Raw genomic sequence first — 22,268 nt, 5'->3', positions numbered from 1 at the left:
GAGCTACTGATTCATAATCACTCTAGAGACGTCCTTCCTCACTGCATCCTTGGAGAGCCCTCGCTCGCACTGTTTCAGCCAGGTATGCATCCAGCTGTTGAAGGAGGTTACTGTGAACTGGATGGATTCTTATTTACAGTCTGACAGCTTTATCGATCTCTTTACTGATGCCAGTCTTTTTCTCGCAAATGGACCTTCTCGCAAAATCAGGATATAGAATTACTGCAGAAACTATAAAATATTTGCTCGGTTGATAATGCACGAGGTAGTTATAAATATATGTGGGGGGGGGGGGGGGGGGGGAGAGGAACACGTGGACCAGTTTGCTGAGAAAGGAAGATTGCTGGAGCTCTTTAAAAATCATGCAAGGATCTGACATTAAAAATCATGAACGGATTTGATAGGGTAGATGTAGAGAAGGTTTTTTCCCACTGCCGCGATTTTAAAGAGATAAAGAACAGAGATTTTACTTTTTCTCTCAGTGATCAGAAAAGAAGAACTGGCCAACCATGTAGTTCCATAGAAGAGGAAGTCAGGCAAGTGGAGGGAGGGTGGGGAGGAGAAAGAGTTAGCATGAATGGTGAAGAGGTGGGTTAAAGTAGACTGGAAGAAAGCCTACGAAGGGATAAAACATGAATTTGTGGCAATCAATAGTTAGTTTCCGTGCTGCAGGTTCTTCTGGACTGGTATGGCTTTATGACTTTTAGTTTCGTTTATAGATATGGAGCGGAAAAAGGCACTTCAACCCACCGGGTCCGCGCCGACCAGCGTTTCCCACACATTAACACTATCCTCCACCCACAAGGGCCAATTTTTACATTTATACCAGGCCAATTAACCCACAAACCTGCACGCCTTTGGAGTGTGGGAGGAAACCGAAGATCTTGATAAACACCTTCACAGGTCACGGGGAGAACGTGCAAACTCCATGCAGACAGCACCCGTAGTCATTAAGGATCGAACCCGGGTCTCTGGCGCTGTAAGGCAGCAGCTCTACCGCTGCGCCACCGTGCCGCCCCCAAAATATCCACTGAATTGGCCGCCACAGCCTTCTGTGGCAAAGAATGCCACTAAATTTATTATTTATTGATCTTTTATCTATTAACCCACGGGGTCTCGGGGAGAACGTGCAAACTCCACGCACTCAGCGGCAGGGGCGGGGATTGAACCCGGGTCTCTGGTGCCGAGAGGCAGTGGCTCTACCCGCCACGCCACTGTTCCGCTGCCTAAAGTGAATTCAGATTGCTACGGTGGGATTTGAAATTGTTTAACAAATTGAAGCACAAAGAGCTCTCATGGGTTCACCATTGGCAACGATACCTTCAGTGCTTTGGTTCAGAGGAATTCCCTCCTTAGCATTCTCTCTCTGGTGCATTCTCCTCTTTTAGGCCACTCTTTTAAAATTGACCATGTTCCTATTCTATTGCCATCTAACGTGCTGTCAAACGTTGTTTGCCCTAGGACCAAGGATAGACCATTCGGCCCTTTTAGTTGATTCTATCATTTCATTGGATTTTGGCTGATACTGCCTCAACACCATTCCTGATTTCTCCCGTAGGCTTTCTTGCCTCCTCTGTCTAGAAATCTCATTATCCGCCCTAAATAGACTCAGCAATGCCAGTATTCCACTCCCAATCCCATTCACTTAAATTTTGTACACTATTCTCAAGTGGAACTTTATCAAAGGCCTTCTGAAAATCTAAATGCAATGCATCTACTGGTTCTCCCTTATCTATTTAAAAAACACCTCCAATAGATTTGTCAAAGACAATTTCCCTTTCACAAAGCCATGGTGACTTTGTTTGATCACACAGGTTTTTTAAAGTGTCCTGCTTCCATAGCCTTGCAATAGACTTCAATATTTTTCTCACTCGGGCAGCACAGAGGTAGTTGGTTCTTACAGCGCCAGAGACCCGAGTTTGATCCTGACTACGGGTGCTATCTGTACGGAGTTTGTACGTTCTCCCCATGACCGCATGTGTGGTCCCTAGTGTGTGGAGTGATCGCTGTTCATTGATTACTAGGTGGGCCGAAGAGCCTGTTTCCACGCTGTATCGAAAGTCTAAAGATATCAGGCTATCTGGTATTTACTCACAAAATGCTGGAGTAACTCAGCAGGTCAGGCAGCATCTCAGGAGAGAAGGAATGAGTGACGTTTCGGGTCGAGACCCTTCTTCAGATTTTCTCTCTATCATGTCTCAAATAGGGGGTTGCATCTGCTGCCTTCCAATCTGCAGGAACTATTTCTTGATCTGCAGCATTTTGGATGATGGTACTATCTCCATGGTTACCTCTTTTAGTACTCTGGAATGCAAATGATAAGGCTGTGGGGATTTATCGCATTCCAGTCCCACATTCATTAATTTCTCCTGTACTAATTTTCGACTGATATTAATTTCCTTTTAATTTCTTTTCATTAGGCTCTTGGTTCGTTAGTATTTCTGAAATTATCTGTGCCCTCTGGTGAAGACAGAATGAAAGTATTTGTTTAATTGCTTTGTGTTTCCCATTAAAATGTTCCCTTTCTGCCTGTAAAGGATCTGCATTTGACTTCATTTGTACTTACTTGCACACGCTATTAGTCTACTCCAATATTCATTGTCAGATTCATGCTCCACTTTTGATCCTTTAATCAACCACTCTTGACACTTGGACAGGTGCATGGGATGGGAAAGGTTTTGAGGGTCATCTTGGTCAGCATGGACGCGATGGGCCAAAGGGCCTGTTTTCCCCCGCTCGATGACTCGATGACTCGATGTCTATTTCTGTTGCATTCTGAATTGCTCTCAATCCTCATGCTTGCTATTTTTTTAATGACAGCTTTGACCATAAATGTAATCCTATAATTTATGTTAGTAATTGTGTGGGTGGCTTTTATTGCAGTAATTGGAGAAGGAAGGTGTAAGCTGTTGATCCTGCATTGTCACCTGAAGTCTGGCCATCATTCTGATTTTCAGTGAAGCTCCTTAATCCATTGCGGCCACCTCAGAGAGAAGGCAGGTACAGGCTACTGAGCTGGATGATCAGCCATGATCATATTGGTTAGTTTTAGGACCATTTGTGTTTTGGCTAGAAATATTTTTCTCATGTTCCCCATGTTGGGGGAGTCTGAAACCAAGGGTCACAGTTTAAGAATAAGGGGTAGGTCATTTAGGACTGAGATGAGGAAAAACTTTTTCACCCAGAGAGTGGGGAGTTTTCACCCATCTGTGGAATTCTCTGCCACAGAGGCAGTGGAGGCCAATTTACTGGATGTATCAAAGAGAGTGTTACATATAGCTCTGAGAGCTTTACGGAATCGAGGGATATGGGGAGAAAGCAGGAGCAGGGTGACTGATTCTGGATGATCAGCCATGATCGTATTGAATGATCCTACTCCTGCACCTATTTTCTATGTTTCTACTTTGACGAATTACTCACGTACTTTACCAATAGACAGACTGATTTGCTTAATATTCCTGGCATGAAAATAGCATGCTTATGATTGTTATGAATGAATGATACTCTATTGTCACATGTACCTCTGTAGAGGGAAATTCTTAGCTTTGCATACAATACACAAGTATGAAAAGAGTCGCAACTAATACGGCACTGACAAAGTTACAAAAGTATTCATTATGACCCCTCTTTGTTCTCGCCGCCCCTACCCCCACCTCCTGCCAGGTCTCTCTTTGTTCTAATTTTGGCTTCCCCATGCTGGGACCCTCTATTTATGGTGATGTCTGGCTTGAATCTGGTGAAGAAAAAAACTAAGCAGGAAAGAACTGCAGATGCTGAAGGAATGGGTGACGTTTCGGGCCGAGACTCTTCTTCACCCGAAACGTCACCCATTCCTTCCCTCCAGAGATGCTGCCTGTCCCGCTGAGTTACTCTAGCATTCTGTGTCTATCTTCACAGACAGGCTCGTATTGACTGGGGTCACTTTTTATATTTGCATCTGAGCAGTGCTTTAGTTCGAGTCACCAGCTATTTATGAGCTGCAATATGATCACTAACCACCAGATGACACTGTCCTTTGAACAATCCCAGCTGTCTTCTGGTGCAAGGCTCCAGTGTTCATTTTCAGTTAGAAACAAGAGATCTGAGCTTGCTCCTTCAATGTGAACCAATCGTTCTTGCACATGAGGGAAAGGACAACAAACTTGAATTGTGGAAAGGTGGGCTAGATATCTAATACAAACTTAAATAATTGGATAAATAAACTAGGACCAGGGAAGCCAATTCAACCAATTTGGGTAATCTACACCAATGGAACCTATAGGTTCAGGAAAGAACTGAAGATAGCGGAGTCAAGGGATATGAGGAGAAGGCAGGAACAGGGTACTGCTGGAATTCGCTGGAATGTACTCGCTGGAATGGGCTGGTACTCGTTGGAATTTAGAAGACTGAGGGGGGATCTTATAGAAACATATAAAATTCTTAAGGGGTTGGAGAGGCTAGATGCGGGAAGATTGTTCCCGATGTTGGGGGAGTCCAGAACCAGGGGTCACAGCTTAAGGATAAGGGGGAAGTCTTTTAGGACCGAGATGAGAAAACATTTCTTCACACAGGGAGTGGTGAGTCTGTGGAATTTTCTGCCACAGATGGTAGTTGAGGCCAGTTCATTGGCTATATTTAAGAGGGAGTTAGATGTGGCCCTTTTTGCTAAAGGGATCAGGGGGTATGGAGAGAAGGCAGGTACAGGCTACTGAGCTGGATGATCAGCCATGATCATATTGAATGGCGGTGCAGGCTCGAAGGGCCGAATGGCCTACTCCTGCACCTATTTTCTATGTTTCTATGTTTCTATGATTGTGGATGATCAGCCATGATCACAGTGAATGGCGGTGCTGGCTTGAAGGGTTGAATGGTCTACTCCTGCACCTATTGTCCCGCTGAGTTACTCCAGCATTTTGTATCTTTCTTTGAACCTATAGGTGTTTTTTTTAAACCTTTTCCTCACAAAAATGTGATTTCTGCTTATATTGCCGTCTGATTTAATTTTTTTTTGTGGCAATCAATAGTTAGTTTCCGTGCTGCAGGTTCTTCTGGACTGGTATGGCTTTATGACTTTTAGTTTCGTTTATAGATATGGAGCGGAAAAAGGCACTTCAACCCACCGGGTCCGCGCTGACCAGCGTTTCCCACACATTAACACTATCCTCCACCCACAAGGGCCAATTTTTACATTTATACCAGGCCAATTAACCCACAAACCTGCACGTCTTTGGAGTGTGGGAGGAAACCGAAGATCTTGATAAACACCTTCACAGGTCACGGGGAGAACGTGCAAACTCCATGCAGACAGCACCCGTAGTCATTAAGGATCGAACCCGGGTCTCTGGCGCTGTAAGGCAGCAGCTCTACCGCTGCGCCACCGTGCCGCCCCCAAAATATCCACTGACTTGGCCGCCACAGCCTTCTGTGGCAAAGAATGCCACTAAATTTATTATTTATTGATCTTTTATCTATTAACCCACGGGGTCTCGGGGAAAACGTGCAAACTCCACGCACTCAGCGGCAGGGGCGGGGATTGAACCCGGGTCTCTGGCGCCGAGAGGCAGTGGCTCTACCCGCCACGCCACTGTTCTGCTGCCTAAAGTGAATTCGCTTTGATAAAGTGAATTCAGATTGCCACGGTGGGATTTGAAATTGTTCAACAAATTGAAGCACAAAGAGCTCTCATGGATTGACCATTGGCAACGATACCTTCAGTGTTTTGGTTCAGAGGAATTCCCTCCTTAGCATTCTCTCTCTGGTGCATTCTCCTCGTTTAGGCCACTCTTTTAAAATTGACCATGTTCCTATTCTATTGCCATCTAACGTGCTGTCAAACGTTGTTTGCCCTAGGACCAAGGATAGACCATTCAGCCCTTTGAGTTGATTCTATCATTTCATTGGATTTTGGCTGATACTGCCTCAACACCATTCCTGATTTCTCCCGAAGGCTTTCTTGCCTCCTCTGTCTAGAAATCTCATTATCCGCCCTAAATAGACTCAGCAATGCCAGTATTCCACTCCCAATCCCATTCACTTCAATTTTGTACACTATTCTCAAGTGGAACTTTATCAAAGGCCTTCTGAAAATCTAAATGCAATGCATCTACTGGTTCTCCCTTATCTATTTAAAAAACACCTCCAATAGATTTGTCAAAGACAATTTCCCTTTCACAAAGCCATGGTGACTTTGTTTGATCACACAGGTTTTTTAAAGTGTCCTGCTTCCATAGCCTTGCAATAGACTTCAATATTTTTCTCACTAGGGCAGCACAGAGGTAGTTGCTGCCTTACAGCGCCAGAGACCCGAGTTTGATCCTGACTACGGGTGCTATCTGTACGGAGTTTGTACGTTCTCCCCATGACCGCATGGGTTTTCTCCGGGTGCTCCAGTTTCCTCCCACGCTCCAAAGACGTACTGGTTTGTAGGTTAATTGGCTTCTGAAATTTGTAAAAATTGTCCCTAGTGTGTGGAGTGATCGCTGGTCATTGCTTACTAGGTGGGCCGAAGAGCCTGTTTCCACGCTGTATCGAAAGTCTAAAGATATCAGGCTATCTGGTATTTACTCACAAAATGCTGGAGTAACTCAGCAGGTCAGGCAGCATCTCAGGAGAGAAGGAATGAGTGACGTTTCGGGTCGAGACCCTTCTTCAGATTTTCTCTCTATCATGTCTCAAATAGGGGGTTGCATCTGCTGCCTTCCAATCTGCAGGAACTATTTCTTGATCTGCAGCATTTTGGATGATGGTACTATCTCCATGGTTACCTCTTTTAGTACTCTGGAATGCAAATGATAAGGCTGTGGGGATTTATCGCATTCCAGTCCCACATTCATTAATTTCTCCTGTACTAATTTTCGACTGATATTAATTTCCTTTTAATTTCTTTTCATTAGGCTCTTGGTTCGTTAGTATTTCTGAAATTATCTGTGCCCTCTGGTGAAGACAGAATGAAAGTATTTGTTTAATTGCTTTGTGTTTCCCATTAAAATGTTCCCTTTCTGCCTGTAAAGGATCTGCATTTGACTTCATTTGTACTTACTTGCACACGCTATTAGTCTACTCCAATATTCATTGTCAGATTCATGCTCCACTTTTGATCCCTTAATCAACCACTCTTGACACTTGGACAGGTGCATGGGATGGGAAAGGTTTTGAGGGTCATCTTGGTCAGCATGGACGCGATGGGCCAAAGGGCCTGTTTTCCCCCGCTCGATGACTCGATGACTCGATGTCTATTTCTGTTGCATTCTGAATTGCTCTCAATCCTCATGCTTGCTATTTTTTTAATGACACCTTTGACCATAAATGTAATCCTATAATTTATGTTAGTAATTGTGTGGGTGGCTTTTATTGCAGCAATTGGGGAAGGAAGGTGTAAGCTGCTGATCCTGCATTGTCACCTGAAGTCTGGCCATCATTCTGATTTTCAGTGAAGCTCCTTAATCCATTGCGGCCACCTCAATCACACAGTTTCCTTGGTTAATTTTAGGACCATTTGTGTTTTGGCTAGAAATATTTTTCTCATGTTCCCCATGTTGGGGGAGTCTGGAACCAAGGGTCACAGTTTAAGAATAAGGGGTAGGTCATTTAGGACTGAGATGAGGAAAAACTTTTTCACCCAGAGAGTGGGGAGTTTTCACCCATCTGTGGAATTCTCTGCCACAGAGGCAGTGGAGGCCAATTCACTGGATGTATCAAAGAGAGTGTTACATATAGCTCTGAGAGCTTTACGGAATCGAGGGATATGGGGAGAAAGCAGGAGCAGGGTACTGATTCTGGATGATCAGCCATGATCGTATTGAATGATCCTACTCCTGCACCTATTTTCTATGTTTCTACTTTGACGAATTACTCACGTACTTTACCAATAGACAGACTGATTTGCTTAATATTCCTGGCATGAAAATAGCATGCTTATGATTGTTATGAATGAATGATACTCTATTGTCACATGTACCTCTGTAGAGGGAAATTCTTAGCTTTGCATACAATACACAAGTATGAAAAGAGTCGCAACTAATACGGCACTGACAAAGTTACAAAAGTATTCATTATGACCCCTCTTCGTTCTCGCCGCCCCTACCCCCACCTCCTGCCAGGTCTCTCTTTGTTCTAATTTTGGCTTCCCCATGCTGGGACCCTCTATTTATGGTGATGTCTGGCTTGAATCTGGTGAAGAAAAAAACTAAGCAGGAAAGAACTGCAGATGCTGAAGGAATGGGTGACGTTTCGGGCCGAGACTCTTCTTCACCCGAAACGTCACCCATTCCTTCCCTCCAGAGATGCTGCCTGTCCCGCTGAGTTACTCTAGCATTCTGTGTCTATCTTCACAGACAGGCTCGTATTGACTGGGGTCACTTTTTATATTTGCATCTGAGCAGTGCTTTAGTTCGAGTCACCAGCTATTTATGAGCTGCAATATGATCACTCACCACCAGATGACACTGTCCTTTGAACAATCCCAGCTGTCTTCTGGTGCAAGGCTCCAGTGTTCATTTTCAGTTAGTAACAAGAGATCTGAGCTTGCTCCTTCAATGTGAACCAATCGTTCTTGCACATGAGGGAAAGGACAACAAACTTGAATTGTGGAAAGGTGGGCTAGATATCTAATACAAACTTAAATAATTGGATAAATAAACTAGGACTAGGGAAGCTAATTCAACCAATTTGGGTAATCTACACCAATGGAACCTATAGGTTCAGGAAAGAACTGAAGATAGCGGAGTCAAGGGATATGGGGAGAAGGCAGGAACAGGGTACTGATTGTGGATGATCAGCCATGATCACAGTGAGTTGGTGGTGCTGGCGCGAAGGGTTGAATGGCCTACTCCTACACCTATTGTCTATTGTCTATTGAATATGAAGATAGACACAAAATGCTGGAGTAACTCAGCGGGACAGGCAGCATCAGTCTGAAGATGGGTCTCGACCCAAAACGTCACCCATTCCTTCTCTCCACAGATGCTGCCTGTCCCGCTGAGTTACTCCAGCTTTTTGTATCTTTCTTCGAACCTATAGGTGTTTGTTTTTTTTAAACCCTTTTCCTCACAAAAATGTGATTTCTGCTTATATTGCCGTATGATTTGATTTTTTTTTTAAACACGTAGCTGCATAGGATGTTAGCTGACTGACCAGCTCACCGGAAAATGCTAATCAACCTCTGACGTAGATGGGAAAGAGCTGAAATTCTGCACCTATGTTTCTGTGGGTTTTAAAACGTTCTTGGTTTGGGTTTGTCTGTCACTCCCTCCTTCCTGTTTCTGTCTCAATCCTACACTTGCCTAGGTTTACTAGGTTAATTCCCGGAATGGCGGGACTATCGTATGTTGAAAAGACTGGAGCTACTAGGCTTGTATACACTGGAATTTAGAAGGATGAGCGGAGATCTTATCGAAACGTATAAGATTATTAAGGGGTTGGACACGTTAGAGGCAGGAAACATGTTCCCAATGTTGGGGGAGTCCAGAACAAGGGGCCACAGTTTAAGAATAAGGGGTAGGCCATTTAGAACTGAGATGAGGAAAAACTTTTTCAGTCAGAGAGTTGTGAATCTGTGGAATTCTCTGCCTCAGAAGGCAGTGGAGGCCAATTCTCTGAATGCATTCAAGAGAGAGCTGGATAGAGCTCTTAAGGATAGCAGTGTCAGGGGGTATGGGGAGAAGGCAGGAACGGGGTACTGATTGAGAATGATCAGCCATGATCACATTGAATGGCGGTGCTGGCTCGAAGGGCCGAATGACCTCCTCCTGCACCTATTGTCTATTGTCTACTTGCTTTGACTTTGGAGACACAGCACAGAAACGGGCCCTTCGGCCCACCGAGTCCGTGCCAACCACCGATCACCCTGTATGCTAACACCATCCTGCACGCGTGGAACAATTTCTGCAACTTACCGAAACCAATTAATTTGCAAGCCTGCACGTCTTTGGAGCGCGTGAAGAAATCGGAGATCTAGGAGGAAACCCACGCGGTCACAGGGAGAACATACAAACTCCGTACAGAGAGCATCCCTGGTCAGGACCAAACCCGGGGCCCTGGTGCTGTAAGCCAACATCTCTACTGATATGCCACTGTGCCAGATTGACAAACAGGAGGAGATGGCCTAGCCTTTCAGATGGGTTCTGCCAGTCCCATTGCTTTCACTGAATCAATATCAGCTTGTACTCCCCCTGAACACAGCGGTAGAGTTGCTGCCTTACAGCGAATGTAGAGCCAGGAGACCTGGGTTCGATCCCGACCACGGGTGCTGTCTGTAAGGAGTTTGTACGTTCTCCCCGAGACCTGCGTGGGTTTCCTCCGAGATCTTCAGTTTCCTCCCACATGTACAGGTTTGTAGGTTAATTGGCTTGGAAAATTAAAAAATTGTCCCTAGTGGGGGTGTGGATAGTGTTAATATGCGGGGATCGCTGGTCGACGCAGACCCAGTGGGCCGAAGGGCCAGTTTCCGCGCTGTATCATTAAACTAAACGAATAGTGCAGATATTTTGGAACTGTACTTTTTGGAAGACATCTTATCTAATGGGGCACCGCACCCTGACAAAATATGAGTCACGTTTAATTGAAGAAGCCACTATTCACTGAGCTGATGTGAGATGTTCTTTAGAACATTTCAATGGCTTTAGAACAGCAGTGCGTGTTTCTCTAAAACTCTCTTTAAAAGTTTCCACACATCATGATTTTCAACTGCAGGTTTCTCAGAACCATGTTTTGTGCTTTCCTTGTGTAACTTTGTACTTCCAAGGGTTTGAAGGACAGGTCTGCGAACAGCGATACACACAGGTGCCAAACTGTTTCTGTGAGAGGGCTAAAGAGAAGATCTCCAGCCCAAAGCAATAGCCAGGTTTTATAAGGATGATATATATCAGAAAATAACTGCAAATGCTGGTACAAATCGATTTATTCACAAAATGCTGGAGTAACTCAGCAGGTCAGGAAGCATCTCGGGGGAGAAGGAATGGGTGACGTTTCGGGTCGAGACCCTTCTTCAGACTGATGTGGGGGAGTCCAGAACAAGGGGCCACAGTCTAAGAATAAGGGGTAGGCCATTTAGAACGGAGATGAGGAAGAACTTTTTCAGTCAGAGAGTGGTGAAGGTGTGGAATTCTCTGCCTCAGAAGGCAGTGGAGGCCAGTTCGTTGGATGCTTTCAAGAGAGAGCTGGATAGAGCTCTTGAGGATAGCGGAGTGAGGGGGTATGGGGAGAAGGCAGGAACGGGGTACTGATTGAGAGTGATCAGCCATGATCGCATTGAATGGCGGTGCTGGCTCGAAGGGCTGAATGGCCTACTCCTGCACCTATTGTCTATTGTCTATTTCTGTAAGGAATATTACTAATTAAGATCGTGAGTATAGTTAATGAATGACTGCACATTGGAGAAGCAAGCATATGTCCAATTTGCCTGTTCCTGTGCGTTTACATAAAGTTAGATGCTCATCTCTACTTGTGTGTGGAGCTTTCCACTGCAGTAGCTAGTATTCACCTACAGACCTGCATGTCTTTGGACTGTGGGAGGAAACCGGAGCACCTGGAGAAACCCCACATGGTCACGGGGAGAACATTAAAAAACTCAATGCAGACATCACCCGTAGTCTGGATCGAACCCGGGTCTCTGGCGCTGTGAGGCAGCAACCATACTGCTATGTCAACGTGCCACCTGTCCTGCCTAGTTCTGTAACTCTTAACATTTTGTGCCCTGCAATAGCTATCAATCTCAATTTGAAACATCCTGATGTACCAGATTGAGCAGCACTTTGTGAGCTGGAAAGGACTTAGAGTGTTGCAAATATCACAGCCCTCCCTGTGAGGATATTGTTGATGTCACAATGACCTATCTAGCTCTAATTATATAGTTCTGGCCCTCTGAACGAAGAATCATTTCTCCCTGCATAACATCAAATACGTGAATTATTATTAAACTTGTGAATTGGATCCACCTTGACCCTCTGCAATCAAGAGAACATGAGCCGAGTTTGTAAAACATCTCAATGTAACCCTTCTAGCCCTGGTACATTGAATCTATGTTGAACACCTCCAAGGTCAATGAGGCCCACTGGATGAGCACAGACATTAATTGCAAAAGCGCACATCATTCTGACTGCTCTATCTTTTTTTATTTTCTTCTTTAATTACCAATGCAGTGTCCCAGTTAAACATCCTGTGATTAAACCAGTCAGGATGTAACTAATTCCTTCAGCACCTGTGACGTGATTTGATTAAGCGGCGATGTTGAAATGTCACTTGCTTTTATTCTGTAAAAAAAATCTTCAAAGCAAGAAAATTGCTCTAAGATGTAATAAAAAAAATCACTAATGTGTTGACCCTGCAGCAAATCACCCTGTCAGTGTCAGCCCTTTGAAAAAGCCATCACATTAGTTCCACTCCTTCTGCTCTTTACACTTCTCCTTCGCATCTGTTATTAATTTTCATTTGAACGGTCTCACTAAATTGCTTTCCTCCGTCCTTTCAAAACTGTGCGCTGCAGATGACTACACGTCTGTACGTTTAAAAAACAATTCTCCTCTTCTCTCGTGCACTCAAAACCTTTCCCCTCTCCCCTCACGCTCACCCCATCGCAAGCCCGTCGACTTCTTGACATTTGTCTTACCTCTTTTGCCCACTTTGACAATAGACAATAGGTGCAGGAGGAGGCCATTCGGCCCTTCGAGCCAGCACCGCCATTCAATGTGATCATGGCTGACCATTCTCAATCAGTACCCCGTTCCTGCCTTCTCCCCATACCCCCTGACTCCGCTATCCTTAAGAGCTCTATCCAGCTCTCTCTTGAATGCATTCAGAGAATTGGCCTCCACTGCCTTCTGAGGCAGAGAATTCCACAGATTCACAACTCTCTGACTGAAAACGTTTTTCCTCATCTCAGTTCTAAATGGCCTACCCCTTATTCTTAAACTGTGGCCCCTTGTTCTGGACTCCCCCAACATTGGGAACATGTTTCCTGCCTCTAACGTGTCCAACCCCTTAATAATCTTATATGTTTCGATAAGATCCCCTCTCATTCTTCTAAATTCCAGTGTATACATGTCATCGCCCCTCTTGCCTCCGTTTGCAGTTAAGCATTTGGCCCTCGCTATGTGCACTAAACAAGTAAGACCCACAACATTTTGTGTTAAATTTCATTTTAGTACATAATTCAGTAACGTAACATAACTCGAAACAAATCGCAGTCGTGGCTACACTATTATAACCTTACATTTAGTGCCTAGTAGACCAAGTGGACCCGTTGGGCCCAAACCTCTCCTGCATTGGTGCAGCACCCTGTCCTCCCCCACTCCCCTCTCTCCTCAACCCCCCCTCCCCTCTCCCTTCTCCCCCTCCCTCCCTCCCTCCCTCCTCTCTCCTCTCCTCCCCATAACTTTAAAATGTGAATAACTTTAAAAATATAAGACCGATTTCAATAAAACTACTTGCATTATCACTAAAGTGACAATGGTGAGTAAGGTGGGCCTAAAATTGTCGTGCTATCGAGTACCGTTTTGGCTGAAGTTCAGTCACAAACAAGATAACAAACGAGAGTTTTAGTTTATAGATGGCTAACTACAAACCTCAACCCTTTTCGTATTTTTAATTTGGATGTCTATTAAGTTCCCATTAACCTACTCCATTTCAATAATCATGGTTGCTCTATTCTCTTCCACTAGCTGGTCCCTTATTCCTCATGCCTCTACAGTAGATATTTGTTCGTCCTCCCGCAGCACAATTGGAGTGAAAAAGTCATGAGGGGATCTTGTGTATCCTTCTCAAACTTTTTAAAACCTATTCTGTGTCTCTTGATAGTTCAGTGGACAAATTGAATTGAAAGATGCAGCATGGAAACAGGCACTTCGGCCCACCGAGTCCACGTCGACCATCAATCTCCCGTTCACACTAATTCCATTTTATCCCATTCTCGCATCCACTCCCTACACATTAGGGGGAATTTTAGGGGTCAATTTGCCTACAAACTGGCGACTGGGCTTGTATACTCTGGAATTTAGAAGGATGACGGTAGCGCAGCGATAGAGTTGCTGCTTTACAGCGAATGCAGCGCCGGAGACTCAGGTTCGATCCTGACTATGGGTGCTGCACTGTAAGGAGTTTGTACGTTCTCCCCGTGACCGCGTGGGTTTTCTCCGAGATCTTCGGTTTCCTCCCACACTCCAAAGACGTACAGGTATGTAGGTTAATTGGCTGGGTAAATGTAAAAATTGTCCTTAGTGGGTGTAGGATAGTGTTAATGTACGGGGATCGCTGGGCGGCACGGACTTGGTGGGCCGAAAAGGCCTGTTTCCGGCTGTATATATATGATATGATATGATATGAGAGGGGATCTTATTAAAACATATAAGATTATTAAGGGATTGGACACGCTAGAGGCAGGAAACATGTTCCCGATGTTGGGGGAGTCCCGAACCAGGGGCCACAGTTTAAGAATAAGTGGTAGGCCATTTAGAACGGAGAAGAGGAAATACTTTTTCACTCAGAGAGTTGTGAAGCTGTGGAACTCTCTGCCTCAGAAGGCAGTGGAGGCCAATTCCCTGGATGCTTTCAGAGAGAGTTAGATAGAGCTCTTAATGATAGGGATATGGGTAGAAGGCAGGAACGTGGTACTGATTGTGGATGATCAGCCATGATCTGGGTGAATGGCGGTACTGGCTTGAAGGCCCGAATGGATAACTACTGCACCTATTGTCTATTGTCTATAAACCTGTACATCCTTGGGATGTGGGAGGAAACTGGAGGATTTTTCCTTGAGGAGGAAACTGGAGGAAGCTCAGCGGGGGTTCGCAGGAAGAACCTGCAGACTCCACACAGACAGCATCTGAGGTTAGGTTGGAACCTGGCTCTCTTGAAGCTGGGAGGCGACAGCTCTACCCGCTGTGCCAGTGAATGGAGGAAGAGAGATGAGGGCTTTGTGGTCCTCAATGATCAGGGAAAGTGACGACTTTGTACGTTTGGGTATCACAAAATGCTGGAGTAACTCAGCGGGTCAGGCAGCGTCTCTGGAGAGAAGGAAAGGGTGGGACGTTTCGGGCCGAGACCCTTCTTCAGTCTGAGGAAGGGTCTCGACCCGAAACGTCCCACACATTCCTTCTCTCCAGAGACGCTGCCTGACCCGCTGAGTTACCCCAGCATTTCGTGACACCTTCGATTTGTGCCAGCGCCTGCAGTTATTTTCCTACACAACTTGTATGTTTGGGGAATGTTATTGAGATCTTGTTGTGCCAGCCTGTGTCCGACTCCCATGCAGCTTCCAAACGGTGTGACTCAGAACCATGCGGTCTACCAGGAACGGTCCAACAAGCTGCAGGAGCACTTGCGTCAGCTCACCCTGCTCTTCAAGAAGCTGCGGCTGTTGTACGACAAGTGTGGAGAAATGTGTGGGGTGACGGACGTCTCCACAACAGAGGTAACCGGAGGCTGGTTGTGTTTCGTGACCGTTGGCAGACCAATATTCGCCCTTGGGGAGAAATACGGTTCTATCGTGTGTCATGGTAACCAGTGACACTTTAATTGGCATTCTCAATGTGCAACCACGAGCAGAGGACATCCGAACAAAGTTGTAGTATTAGCAAGCACCTCGCTCGTAACTTAATGCTGAATTGGGGCAATGTTTTAGAACAGAAAATAGAACAACACAGCACAGGAACAGTCTCTTCGGCCGGCTGTGTCTGTGCCGAATATACCATACCATACCATACACATACAGCCGGAAACAGGCCTTTTCGGCCCACCAAGTCCGTGCCGCCCAGCGATCCCCGTACATTAACACTATCCTACACCCACTAGGGACAATTTTTTTTTACATTTACATTTACCCAGCCAATTAACCTACACACCTGTACGTCTTTGGAGTGTGGGAGGAAACCGAAGATCTCGGAGAAAACCCACGCAGGTCACGGGGAGAACGTACAAACTCCTTACAGTGCAGCACCCGTAGTCAGGATCGAACCTGAGTCTCCGGCGCTGCATTCGCTGTAAAGCAGCAACTCTACCGCTGCGCTACCGTGCCGCCCAAGATGATGCCAAGACCAATTCGTATCTGCCTGCACGTGATCCATATCCCCTCCATTCCCTGCATGTCCATGTGCCTATCCAAATGCCTCTAAATACCACTATTGTACCTGCCTCCACCATCACCCCTGACACTGTGTTACAGGCGCCCACCCATCCTTTATGTAAATGTTAAATTGTTCCTCACGGTATTTAATATTCTCATCCAGGGAGTAAGATTCCTACTATCCACTCTATCTAAGCCTCTCAGAACTTTTATCTACTTCCATCAGGTCTTCAAACTCTTGCGTTCCTGAGAAACCAGTCCCAGTCTGTCCAACTTCTCCTTGTCACTAATATCCTCTAATCCAGGTTTTGGCCACGTATAAACCTTTGCAAAATCTGGAACATGTCGTGTTTGTTGAAAACTAAAGGAACTCCCATTTGAGGTAGCGATGAGGTGGGTTTTTTTTCTCTGGATGGAAGTCTTTGAAATTCTTCCTCAAAGGATGGAAGGATCAGAATCTCCAGCTATTACGATAACGGTAGATATTTATAACTATACTGGACCAAGTGGACCTGTTGGGCCCAAACCTCTCCTGCATTGGTGCAGCACCCTCTCCCCCTCTCCCTCTCCCCCTGCCCCTCCCTCCTCCTCCCCTTCCCCTCCCCCCTTGCCCTCCTCCTCCTCCCCTCCCTCCCTCCTCCCCCTTCCTCCTCCCTCCCTCCCCCTTCCTCCCCCCCCACCTTCCCCCTCCCTCCCTCCTCCCCTCTCTCCCTCCCTCGACTCTCCCCTCCCCTCTCCCCTTCCCCTCCTTCCTCCCCACCACTCCATCCCCCTCAACCCCCCCGTCTCCTCCCCCCTCCCTCCCTCCCTCCCTAGGAGGTAGATTTAAACTTTAAAATGTGAATAACTTAAAAAATATAACACCGATTTCAATGAAACCTCTTCCATTAGCACCAAAGGGACGACGGTGAGTAAGGTGGGCCTACAATTGTCGCGCTATCGTGTACCGTTTTAGCCGTAGTTCAGGAACAAACAACAAACAAACAAGAGTTTTAGTATCTAGATGGTATTGGGTAACCATGGTTGGATGGAATTGGATTGTTCCCTCAACTCCCCATCAGCCTTGGTCTGAATAAACTTACAGCAGACTCAAGGGGCGCTGTGGTATTTTACCACTGTGGTAAAAATCCTCTACATCTGTATCTGCAACTCCACAAGTCCGTGGATTCTAGGAGTCACTTTTATCTTTCAAGGCAAATATTTTTGAGTTTTAAGCAAACAGAAATGGGTAATTACTGTTGAGGTGCACATCAAGCATATATCTGTGGAACACCTATTCCTTTCTAAACTTTGCCTCTTATTTTCTGTCCACAGTTGATTCCGTTTGTGGGCGATGAACCTGTCAGACCTTCAGATCTTCCGAATGTTGGGGGTTTGATAAATACAGAGTACCAAGAAATCCTTGAGGTAATGTGTGTGTGTGTGTGTGTGTGCGTGCGTGCGTGGAACTTGACCTTGAAATCATCTGCAACTCGCTGCAGTAGGCTTCCTTTCCACCGACCGCCGGTCACTGTCAACAGCCATTTTAAATGCTAGGTATCCTCCAGCATTGCCCACGCGTGGTCTGGAAGATCAATGAATTGGAAGCAGCACATCAAAGCGTTTATTCTGCGTTCCGCGTTGTGGTGACTTGGAATTCAAGACTCTGGTAAAGATGGTGGTAATGGTCATTAACTCAACGAAATTTAGATGAATACTTTGAACTCAAGTCCTCAACCAGTTGGGCATTACGGGGCTGGCAAAGAAGAGGGCCATTCAATCCGCAAGTGAAGCCGCAGGGAAAGCCACTAGGTGGCTTTGGATTAAGAGGGCTGATCCGTGGGCGGTTGCTGCCGGGACGCAAGTCGGGGCCTGATCAATCCCGGCTGGGTCGCCTGGGCGAGGGTGTGTGACGTTGTGAGGCCCGAAACACCCGGTGACCCCAGGTCACATCACCGAGGATGCGTCCCAGCGCATCCAGAAGATGTATCTTGAGCACACACACAAGGGCAAAAGATTGCAGGAGAATGGAAAAAGAACAGGACGGTGAGATTAGAGTCATACAATGTGGAAACAGGCCCTTCGGCCCAACTTGCCCACAACAGCCAACATTCCCATCTATACCAGTTCCACCTGCCTGCATTTGGCCCATATCCCTCTAAACCAATCCTATCCATGTACCTGTCTAAATGTTTTTTAAACGTTGCGATAGTACCTGCCTCAACTACCTCCTCTGGCAGCTCGTTTCATTCACCTTCCACACGTTGCGTGAAAAAGTTACCCCTCAGATTCCTATTAAATCTTTTCCCCCCCCCCTCACCTTAAACCTATTAATTGGGTAGCTCTACCAAAAAACCTCAGCACAGCTACATTAGTTCTGTAGCTTTCTTTCATGCTGTGTCTTGTAATAAACTTGTGTAGTTTAGCTAATATCCCAGACCGACTTTAAAGGCAACTCTTGAAATACTATCTGTGGGGTCCCAACTAACTTGTGGTTTACTGAAAGTTTCTTAGAAATTAGGAAGGGTTGACTAAAAATGTAGCATCTATAAAATGTTTGCTTGGTCTCCAACAAATGAGCTAATGTGTAGGAAGGAACTGCAAGTGCTGGTTTGTACCGAAGATAGACACAAAACGCTAGAGTAACTCAGCCGGACAGGCAGCATCTCTGGAGGAAACAAATATTTCCTGATTAGTACAGGTGTCAGAAGTTATGGGGAGAAGGCAGGAGAATCAGGGCAGGAGGGAGAGATAGGTCAGCCATGATTGAATGGCGGAGTAGACCTGATGGGCCGAATGGCCCAATTCTACTCTTGTTCCTTATGACCTCGGGTCGGAACCCTTTAGCCCGTCTGACAAATGAACTGGTGTCAGCTGCAGTTTGATATTTTGGTTGTTTAGATTTACAAATGAAGCAGATATTTTAACATAAATTTAATTACAGAAGAAAACACTTGAAGCAAAAGTCTCCTGGAGTGTTACAGCCGATAATTGCAATGCTTGTCATATGTAAGAAACTGATTGATGGAGGGGGAGGGGGAGGGGGGAGGGGGGGTTGTTGATGATAGGGAGGAGAGAACTATGCCTAGATTTGCTCAGGTAGCGCAAAATAACTGGACATGTTTCCAGGAACATTTTTTTCACGTGAACGTCGCACTCAAATTAAATTGCATTATGCAACCCTTCAGATAAGACAAGGCCTTGTAAAAAACCCAGCCCTGACACTAATTTAAACAGAGGCAGATTTTTAACTTGTCCTGGCCAATATTTGCCTTGCAATTAACATCCAATAGCATAGTGTAATAATTGTACGTGGGGCCGACTAAAAGCTAATCCGAGATCTTCGGTTTCCTCCCTCACTCCAAAGACGTACAGGTTTGTAGGTTAATTGACTGGGTAAATGTAAAAATTGGCCCTAGTGTGTGTAGGATAGTGTTAATATGCGGGGATCGCTGGGCGGCACGGACTCGGTGGGCCGAAGGGCCTGTTTCCACGCTGTATCTCTAAATCTAAAATCTACACATATGTTGTGCTGCTGCAAATAGCAATTTCATTGTTCCGTTTTGGGACATGACAATAACACTCTTGATTAATATTCCATAATATTTCCATTATTAAAATGCATGTTAGGACATCCTCTTGGGTTGTGGTAGGCACCCTGTGGGCAAGCCATCTCCTCAGTTTGCTTCCCCTTCCATATCCTTTCATTGTCCAACCAGGGTCTACACCTGGGTAGTTAAAGTCTGTGCTCCAGGTCAAGCTGAGAATGGCAGCAAACGACTGCACGATTCATTGAGCTACTGGGGGCAGCAGTAAAGTTGCTGCCTTGCAGCGTCAAAGAAGTGGGTAGGAGCCTGACCACAGGTGCTGTCTGTACAGAGTTTGTACATTCTCCCTGTGACCGTGTGGGTTTTTACTTCTGTATGCTCTGGTTTCCTCCCGCACTTCAAAGACCTACAAGTTTGTAGGTTAATTGGCTTCAATACAATTATAAAAAAATTCCCAAATGTGTAGGATAATGTTCGTGTACAGGGTGATCGCTGGTCTGTGCAGACGATGGGCCAAAGGGCCTGTATCTCTAAAGTCTACTGGACTGCATGCATTAAACTACAGCCGGCCTTGAGACTTGTTAAAATGTCAGATTAATTTTGCTTTTGCATTGATGCCCACTTGCATTGGACCCTGTACAATATATGTAAAAGGTTGCTCATTAGAATTTTTTGGTTTTCCTTTTAAAATGCCAACTAATTCCCCAATTGCTGGTTAATCCATGCCTGAAAACCAACTGCAAACAATCAGTAAAAAGGTCAGTGTAGTTATCTTAGCGGAAATAAAGTTCCAAACGTTACTCTGTCTCAGTGTTGGTGCATCAGGGTGGTTGTTAGAATGCAACCGTGCATTCCAGGATCAAGTGGATTCAAGAAAAACAAATGCAACATAGGATATGAAACAGATATTTTTAGTTTAGTTTAGTTTAGAAATAAAGCGTGGAAACAGGCGCTATGGCCCCACAGAGTTCACGCCAACCAGCAATCCCTGTACAATAGCACTATCCTACACACAATCATCTTTACCAAAGCTAATTAACTATAAACATGTACGTCTTTGGAGCATGGAAGGAAACCGGAGCACCCAGAGTAAGCCCACACGGTCACTGGGAGAACGTACAAACTCTCCACACAGATATCACCCATAGTCAGGATGGAACCCGGGTCTCCGGCGCTGTGAGGCAGCAACTGTACTGCTGTGCCGCTCCAGCGTTTTCCATCAGGAATATTTTATTTATATAATCAGATAATAAAAGCTGGGATTGCTTGGAATGGGAAACTTGAATTGTTGCCTTCCATCACAGTGAGGAGGTGTTTGGAGTCACTGTGATGGATGTTTGTGTTGGGGTCGTGTGTCATGTGTTCTTTTCTTTTGTTTTTGCTGTGTTTTGTGACTGCTGAAATTTCGTTCGGTATTTATACCGAATGACAATAAAGTTCTGTTCTGTTCTGAACGGTGACTAATGGAAAAGTATTTACAGCTTTTCCTGCTCTTCAACATTGTCCTTTTCCTTTCTTAGAAACTACATCAGAAGAACCAAGAACTGAAGCACATTATGGATCAGCTACGGAGTCTCATATGGGACATCAATTCCATGCTGGCGATGAGGAACTAAACATTGTGACAATCCCATTTCTGGTTTGCAAAGACACCTCTCCATTTTAGGATCTGTTAAGCAATGAAACAACCCTTGTAGTTTTTTGTTCCTGTTTTTACACTGTACATATAACCATTTTGTTAAAGACAAATATTTTTCTACTAGAGAAATTAATTGTAATTCAGTAAATGTGTTGAAAAGTCCCATTATTGTGTTATTTCTGTGTCCGTGTGTGTGTGTGTGTGTGTGTGGGGGGGGGGGGGGGGGGGGGTAATGTGGAGTTCAATGTGAAAGTTCTTGGCAGTATGGGGAAGGTCTATGGCGAGTGTACTAACTCTCTAATACCATGCTCGAGCCTCTTGGAATGATGAACCTGCTGCTGTGAGCAACGTCAAGAACAGAGTTGGCATTGAAAAAAAATATGTGCATTAAATATGTAAAAATATAGCATGAGTCTTGGATATTAAAGCAAATTAAAACTGTGATGTTCCAATGACCAAACCAACGAGTTAACATCTTGGTGAATATGCCACAGTGTCGTGGACTTATTCTATCACGACACGATACGACACGATAGAACTTTATTTATCCCAGGAGGGAAATTGACCCTCTCCAGAGCCAGCACATCCTTCCTCAGATATGCGGCCCAAATTTGCTCACAGTCTTCCAAATGTGGCCATTCAGAAAGACCTGAAGCTAAACTGTTGCTTAATTTATCTTTGCAGTAAAGTGTTGGTATTGGCTTGTTATTGTCATGTGTACCAAGATATCCAGTTGTGTGCTATCCAGTTAAAAAACATCCATACGTGAGTACAATCTAAACCAGACATGAGTACACAGGTAATGAGCTAGAGAATAAACTCTGCAGAGTACAATATGGCTAGAGAGGAAGAGCAGATTAAAAAAAAGTTCAAAATGCTACGGGGTTGATTGGGGCATCACGAATACATCTTTAAGTACATTTAGAAATGTTCAGTCATACTTATTATTAGAATTCTCATCCTACAGAAGCTACACAATTTATTGTGTTGTGTACTTAAGAATATGCAGAGTAAGGGAGTATGGGATTATTAAGTAGAATGCAAATATCAAGGAGTGGAATATATTATG

General features: G+C 45.0%; 1 protein-coding gene across 1 annotated transcript in view; it reads left to right on the top strand.

Moving 5' to 3' along the window:
• The window catches only part of LOC144606721 (mediator of RNA polymerase II transcription subunit 30-like), a 30,460-nt gene extending 9,080 nt beyond the window's left edge, over positions 1-21,380 (top strand). The window contains exons 4-6 of the mRNA XM_078423038.1: positions 15,224-15,382; positions 17,348-17,440; positions 21,081-21,380. Of these exons, the coding sequence (XP_078279164.1) occupies positions 15,224-15,382; positions 17,348-17,440; positions 21,081-21,176 (348 nt within the window). The 3' untranslated portion in view covers positions 21,177-21,380. The remainder of the gene's footprint in view (positions 1-15,223; positions 15,383-17,347; positions 17,441-21,080) is intronic.
• The last annotated feature ends 888 nt before the right edge of the window (positions 21,381-22,268 follow it).

This window comes from Rhinoraja longicauda, chromosome 27 (genome assembly GCF_053455715.1).
Source record: "Rhinoraja longicauda isolate Sanriku21f chromosome 27, sRhiLon1.1, whole genome shotgun sequence".
Lineage (NCBI taxonomy): Eukaryota > Metazoa > Chordata > Chondrichthyes > Rajiformes > Arhynchobatidae > Rhinoraja > Rhinoraja longicauda.
Note: the sequence above shows the minus strand (reverse complement) of the source record. Positions and strands in the feature narration are given on the sequence as shown.